Below are 7,174 nucleotides of genomic sequence, written 5' to 3'. Positions count from 1 at the left end.
CCTCCATTGCAAGAACAGGCTCTCTTTCTTGATTTAATATTATTAACTGAAGACGTCAGGAGTAGTCCAGGTGAGGGATGGGCAGCCAGAGCAGGTCTCTGCCCTTGCTCCCCTCTCCTGTGCTCTTGCTGGGGATGGGTCCTTGCATGGTTTTCCCTGCAGTTTAGCAGAAGAAACCCTTTTAAGCTGCTTTCAAAGTGCATTTGGGGAGCAAAACCTGGCAAATCACCTTATTTTATTTTTTTTTTTCTTTTCCCCTAGAGGTGGAAACCTCCGTGCAGGGGGAAAAAGCACAAGCAACAAAGCCAAAGCTCACGTCCTCCTGTGGGGACGGGGGGAAAAGTCAACACAAGCTCGTGATCAGGAGCATCGGGGGCTGTTTGCTTCCCGTGAGCGGCTGTCGCCCCGCGGCACGGGGCCAAGTGTCCCCCTCGTCCTCCCGCACGTGCGGTTCCCCACCCGCTGTTTAATGTTCTGGCTCCAAGGTGACCCGTGCCCAGCGGCACAGGCCAGTGTGGGCTGGAATCCAGGCAGGACACGGCTGGGACCCGAGTGGGACATGGCTGGGACCCAGCCAGGACACGGCTGAGGTGTCACAAACCCAGCGCCGCATCCCGGTGATGCTCCCAAATCTGACCATTCCACACCTGAAATAATTGTGTGCATCGTTTCCAAACAGCATGAAAATGTTCTCTTCTCTTCTCTTCTCTTCTCTTCTCTTCTCTTCTCTTCTCTTCTCTTCTCTTCTCTTCTCTTCTCTTCTCTTCTCTTCTCTTCTCTTCTCTTCTCTTCTCTTCTCTTCTCTTCTCTTCTCTTCTCTTCTCTTCTCTTCTCTTCTCTTCTCTTCTCTCCCTCTCCTCTCCTCTCCTCTCCTCTCCTCTCCTCTCCTCTCCTCTCCTCTCCTCTCCTCTCCTCTCCTCTCCTCTCCTCTCCTCTCCTCTCCTCTCCTCTCCTCTCCTCTCCTCTCCTCTCCTCTCCTCTCCTCTCCTCTCCTCTCCTCTCCTCTCCTCTCCTCTCCTCTCCTCTCCTCTCCTCTCCTCTCCTCTCCTCTCCTCTCCTCTCCTCTCCTCTCCTCTCCTCTCCTCTCCTCTCCTCTCCTCTCCTCTCCTCTCCTCTCCTCTCCTCTCCTCTCCATCACACTTTTACACCAAGCACAAAACACCACTTACACCCCAAATTTCTCTCTACAGCAGCTTCCAGGGCCCCCAGCACCATGTGCTGCTCCAGTCAAGCGGGACGGTGGTTTTCTGCCTTTGGCTTTGCAGGGATCTGCGACTCCTTGGTTTGAATGTCCTCGGGGTAATCTTGAACCCAGACGGCAGCCTCGGAAAAGCTCCTTAGCTAACGGCAGGGTTAAGTCTGGACTTTCTGAGCTTTATATGGTATAAAAATATACAATATATTCTTTATTATTTTATTTTTATTATTTATAATATTCACTCTACATTATATATTTATATTATTGTGGTTATATCTTTATTATTTTTTATTTTATAATTTTATTATTTATATTATTTTTTTTGGCTTGGAGAGGGGCTTTGTTCCAAAGCTGGTTTCTGCAGTTCATCACAATGGCTTCCCTCATTTCAAATCCAGCTCAAACTCATGTCTGAGACCAATCCTTCACCGCCTTTTTGGCCGCCATAGCCCAGCCTCAGCCCCTTTCCCACTCCTGTACAACTCAGTGGGACAATTTCAGCTGGTCCCCTTCCGTCTACTGAAAAAAATCATCATTAATTCCTGGTTTACTCCCTTAAAAGAACTCATTGCAGAAACCCACCTTCCCCCCCGCAGCAGAGGGGACAGTCCCAGCGGCACAGGGGATGGGGTGGCTCTGCCCACAGCGTCTTTCTAAACGGCGGCAACGCCGATAGGAAATTCAAACAAGACAGACAAAAAAAAGGGTCAGTTGGCTTTTCCGCGCTGTCATCAGCAAAACCCAAACTCCTGCTGAGATGCCAGCAGCTCTCACCGAGTTTTGGGGGTCCGGAGGGGTTGTAGCGGCTTGGGACCCGCTGCTTAAATAAAAGCAACACCGATCAGGTTCGAGGATCCTCATCCCACCTCGCCCCGTGTCCTTCGCCCGCCTCGTCCCTCGCGCTCTCCTCTGCAAGCCGTGCAAGGGGAGCTGATGCCTGGAGCCATTATCGCTGCGGGCGACGCCGAGGTGCTCGTTAGGAGTTTTAATCCGGTTTTAATGGTCCCCGTATCGCTGGGCAAACCGCGCTGAGAGGGGTCAGGGTGCTGCAGGGTCACCTTTGCCGCAGCCTGTTTGCATCCCGCTGGACTAATTGGTTTTTGCAGATAACAGCGGGCACCGGCGTGTCAAACCGTGCGTGTGCCCCACGTGCCCACCCCCCCAGGGTGTACACACACGTCGGCACGCAGTGGGGCCCCCTTCCCCATCCCAACTGGGGAGAGACGCCCATAAATGGGGGGGTGTGGTGTGGTGTGGTGTGTCCCTGCTCCTGCTTGCAGTGGCTTTGGGTGCCAAAATGAAAAGCCAAAATGATGCCTGGTTGTGATGAAGGATTTAAGGGGCTAAAGGATGGAGGGTTTGGAGGGGGGATACAAGGGGGGAGCACGGGGTCCCCGGTAAGGTATCATGGTCAGCACAGTGTGATTGTCCCCCCACCTTGCTGGGTGACGTATTGACATTAGATGATGTTTGCCGTGTCCTTCAGTCCCTGGGTGCCACCTGCCTTGGCCGGGTGCCCACCGGGGGGGACACGGTGCAGCGGCGGTCCCGGCCGCTCTTGGCACCGCGGGTGGGGTACGCAGAGGCTATATAAACCGCCGGGCATTTGCCCCGGTATCCCCGGCACGATGCAGTTCCTTGTGCTTCTCTGCGCTGCCTCTGCCCTCTCCCAGGGCGTCACCAAGTAAGTCACGGCAGCACCGCTCTCACGGGCCACCCGAGTCAAGGTGAAGGGGGGAAACGAGCACTCGGAGCCTTTTGATGGCTTTGAGAAGTGGAATTGAGGTCTGGGAAAGCTGCTGCAGGGATGCGGGGGCGGGGGGAGGGTGGGTGTCTGGGTCGGGCAGTGCTGTCTGGCTTCTAGAGGCACTTTGGGGTTTTGCAGACTCAGTGTTTTGGGGCAGTCCGCTGTGCTTCTGCTGTTGGATCAGCATGAATAGTGAAGGTGTCAAACGCTGCCTGCAGGACCCGCAGGCAGCAAAATCCCATCTAACCTGTGTTGTCCTTGGTGTTTTTGCCAGGCTGCCCTTGGAAAGGGGGAAGAAGCTGAGAGAGGTCCTCAGGGAGAAGGGTTTGCTGCACCGCTTCTTCCAGCGTCACCGCTACGACATCGGCACCAAGTTCCTCCATGCTTTCCCCAACGGGACTGAAGTGGCCGCCGAGCCCCTGCTGAACACCCTCGACGTGAGTATTGGCTTTGATCGCCAGCAGCGCAGCCCTGGGGTCGTTTGTGGGACGCCCTTCCCCAAGTCTGTGCTGTGCATGGACCAAACCCAAATCCTTTTACCCCAAAGCCCTCAGCTCACATCCTTTACCCCTACTTGCCCGCGCTGGTGGTCCTGGACAAAGCCAGGACACTGAAATGTGTCTCTAGCTCTGCTAGAAGCAGGGTGTCCCCATGAAGAAGGGGGGACACGAAGGTTGCAAACCTGGGGAAGCTCCAGGTTTGGTTTCATGCCTTAAAAGCAACCCTTGGTCCTGCTGCCCCGCAGATGGAGTACTACGGGACCATCTCCATCGGCACCCCACCGCAGGACTTCACCGTGGTCTTCGACACCGGCTCCTCCAACCTCTGGGTTCCCTCCATCTCCTGCACCAGCCTGGCTTGCCGTAAGTAGGGGCAGGCAAGGCTCCCCGTTTCAGCAGAGAAGGGTCCAGCAGCATGTCCTGGGCTTATAACTGCGCGATTGAGCCTGAAGATTAGGGTGACATTGCCAGGAGACCAGGGGCCACCTAGCCAATGCAACAGGCAGCCCCCACAGCGCTGCATCCGTAGCATCTTTGCAATGGACTGGGGAGATGAGTATTTGGGGTGTAGGACCTACTCAGTGCTGTACTCCACAGGGTGATGTGTTTAGTGCTCAATGCCTCAGTTTCCCCACCCGTCCAAAGGGGCTGACGGGATTTCCTGCAGATCCCTGGTTGCTGGAGGAGGGGCAGGGACCTACAGCAAATGCTCACAGTGAAGTTGTTCTTGAAAGCAGGGTAATAAGTGGCAGGTCTAAACAGTAATTCTGCGGGGTTCCTCCTCCCACGCTTCCCTTACGGCTCAGCCTTGCTGAAAGTCTTTATTTCTGATTTTCCTACTTACCTTCTAGAAAACCATCAGATGTTTAACCCATCGCAGTCCTCCACCTACAAAAGCACAGGGCAGAACCTGTCTATTCATTATGGCACGGGTGACATGGAGGGCATCGTGGGCTCCGACACCGTCACTGTGAGTGTCGTGATGGCGTCGCTGGGGAGGTCCTCTGTGCCTTCTCCACCTGATTAACATCAGCGTTGCAGTGCCTGATCCGGAGCTCACAGCACCCTCCCCATCCCTAGGTTGCATCTCTGGTGGACACCAACCAGCTCTTTGGCTTGAGCACCACCGAGCCTGGCCAATTCTTTGTCCATGTCAAATTTGATGGGATCCTGGGCTTGGGCTACCCAAATCTGGCTGCTGATGGGATCACACCAGTGTTCGACAACATGGTGAATGCGAGCTTGCTGAAGGAGAACCTCTTCTCAGTCTATCTGTCCCGGTAAGCCATGTGACGGGTCTCAAGGGCCAGGAAAGGCAGCAGATGCATCTCATGCACACCATTGCATTTGCTGGGGGCTCCGCTCCTCTGCTGCCACTGCTGCCATCCGGCTGTTGTCTCTGTCTCATGACATGCAAAGGCTGGGGAGCTCATAGCAGGTGGCCACCAGACTCACCAGGGAAATTTTGCCCCCTTTTTTAGCTTGTGGCTTGCCAGGAAACCCCTCTAGTTTCCTGCCACGTGCCTCCACTGCGGCTCTCTTTTTTTTTCTGGGTCCAAAGGACCTGACACACACTGCTGTTGTACCACTGCCTCGCTGACGCTCTGTAATGAGGAGGGGACCGTGGCATCACAAGCAGCATCTTACCCTGTGGGACACACAGCCCTGCTGTTTTAAGCGACCTGCACTGAAGCCACATGGCAAACCCTCCACTGTTTTTCTTTCCTGCGTCATCCAGCGAGACAACAGGGAGTGTGGTCATCTTCGGGGGAATCGATGAGTCTTATTTCACCGGTTCCATCAACTGGGTCTCCGTCTCTTACCAAGGTTACTGGCAGATCTCCATGGACAGGTAACAAAAGAGCTCTGCTGGTCTATGTTCATTTCTAACCGTCCTTTCTAGAGAGACCTGGGACACATCAACACCAGATGCTTTCCACTGGCCTCTAACATGCTGTGGCTGAGGGATGGAGAAGGTTAAGGGGCCAAAATCCATAGTACTTTGGTAACTGCCACCCAAAACGTGGATGCTTTGTGCCTGAGGCACAACCTAGTTCTTTGCACAAAGCCTGTGCCCTTGGGGATGTCTCTGGTGATGAGTAGAGCAAAATTATGGTCCAAAACCTGCTTTGTTGGGATTGGTTGGGTTCCAGCTGCTGGGCTGTGTTCAGTGCCCACATGTGCAATAGGGGTTGGGATACCAGCTGGCACTGCAGACTCCAAGAAGCAAAAGGCTCAAGGGCAGCCCTTTGGGTTACCCAGCTTTAGCTCTTATAAAAGAAGTTTGAAAACATCATGAGGATCCACCTGGTTATTTAATGGCCCCCTGCTTTGTCTGTCCCCCCAGCATCATCGTGAACAGCCAGGTGATTGCATGCAGTGGTGGCTGCCAAGCCGTCGTCGACACCGGCACTTCCCTTGTGGCTGGGCCACCCTCGGGCATTAGTAACATCCAGAGCGCAGTTGGGGCCAGGCAGGACACACATGGGGAGGTAAGAGCACCCATGGCTTGCTCTGCTCACCCTGGAGGCAGCCTGGCACCGCTGAGCCCAGCGCCAAGCCTGCCTCCATGGACAGGGCAACTGCACCTCCACTCACGGCAAACCAGTCCTGTTGCTCCGGTACCTCCAATAAACGTCGCCATGAGACACTCCCAGTCTCTGTTTTTTACCAGTGAAATCAAAACCCCTCCCCTCTCGCCCCGTGAACAAATTGCTTCTTACCCAAGAGCCTTTTTCCTCTGCCCTCTGCAGTACAACGTGAACTGCAGCTCCATTTCTGCCATGCCTGATGTCATCTTTGTCATCGATGGGGTTCAGTACCCTGTGTCTGCCTTGGCTTACACTGAGCAGGTAAGGGGCAACCAGGTGGTCCTGGTTTCAGGAGCTGCTCTCAAGGTGCCTCTGCTTTCTCCAATGGCTTTGGTCACCTTCGCTTCTCCCATTCCCATGGGAGACAGGGGGTGGATGGCCATAGACCTCCAGAGCAACGCAAGAAAAACACTAGCCCACATTTTCCCCGTTTGCCTTTTCTTGCTCAAACGCAGAACAACAAAGGACCTTGCATCAGCAGCTTCCAGAACACCTCTGGGGACCTCTGGATCTTGGGAGATGTCTTCATCAGGGTGTACTACAGCATCTTTGACCGGGCCAACAACCGCGTTGGACTGGCCAAAGCTATTTAGATCCACTATGATGCCAGCGGTGCTGTGGTTTCATCTTGCAAACAGACCACAACCATGTTTTTTGGAGTAGCAAGAGATCTCCAAGGAACCTCTCACTCGCACATGAATAAAGCATTGATGGTTCAAATTTGGTGGCTGCTCATTTTGTGCTAAAATGGCAGGAATTAGGAAGGAGCTGTCACACACTGCTTTGTGGTTGCTGAGGACCATTTGGTCAACATAGTCTTGACTAAGGCCTTTGGGAACTGTGGTCATAACTTGCAGGGGCTGAGGGCTGGGTCCCTAGGAAGTCAAGATTGGCTCTTTTATTGGGGCTACATCAAGTGAGTAATTCTGGAAACCCCAAATTTCAATCCAGGCAGTATGAACTCACCATGCCAGCACAGATCTCAGAGCAGATCCCTGCAGACACATAATCGTGTCCCACTAGTGGCTCATCTAGTAGCTCGCCATCCCTGGGCTCAAGGTTTGACCCCGTCTCCCCTACATGGTATCCAATAACCCAAAGACATCTCAGGACAGTGACTCACCCAGGGGGACGTGGC

At 53.9% G+C, this 7,174-nt stretch overlaps 1 protein-coding gene across 1 annotated transcript; it reads left to right on the top strand.

Annotated features, from left to right (window-relative positions):
• Positions 1-2,826: 2,826 nt before the first annotated feature.
• Positions 2,827-6,629, top strand: LOC104344915 (embryonic pepsinogen). The gene is made up of 9 exons (XM_086476577.1): positions 2,827-2,882; positions 3,220-3,382; positions 3,691-3,808; positions 4,297-4,415; positions 4,526-4,725; positions 5,184-5,297; positions 5,793-5,937; positions 6,199-6,297; positions 6,492-6,629. Exons 1-9 carry the CDS (start codon positions 2,827-2,829, stop codon positions 6,627-6,629), a joined length of 1,152 nt encoding a protein of 383 aa, XP_086332703.1.
• Positions 6,630-7,174: the final 545 nt, after the last annotated feature.

The sequence above is a fragment of the Leptosomus discolor genome, chromosome 21 (genome assembly GCF_034619465.1).
Source record: "Leptosomus discolor isolate bLepDis1 chromosome 21, bLepDis1.hap2, whole genome shotgun sequence".
Taxonomy (NCBI): Eukaryota; Metazoa; Chordata; class Aves; order Leptosomiformes; family Leptosomidae; genus Leptosomus; species Leptosomus discolor.
The sequence above is the reverse complement of the archived record's forward strand: the minus strand, read 5'-3'. Positions and strand labels throughout refer to the sequence as shown.

What these genes read in the sequence shown, in the direction of transcription:
- LOC104344915 (XM_086476577.1), top strand. Translation starts at nt 2,827, where the DNA reads ATGCAGTTCCTTGTGCTTCTCTGCGCTGCCTCTGCCCTCTCCCAGGGC. An exon ending in CTGCACCAGCCTGGCTTGCC is followed by an intron (nt 3,809 to 4,296) that starts GTAAGTAGGGGC and finishes CTTACCTTCTAG; the next exon opens with AAAACCATCAGATGTTTAAC. An exon ending in TGGGCTCCGACACCGTCACT is followed by an intron (nt 4,416 to 4,525) that starts GTGAGTGTCGTG and finishes CCCCATCCCTAG; the next exon opens with GTTGCATCTCTGGTGGACAC.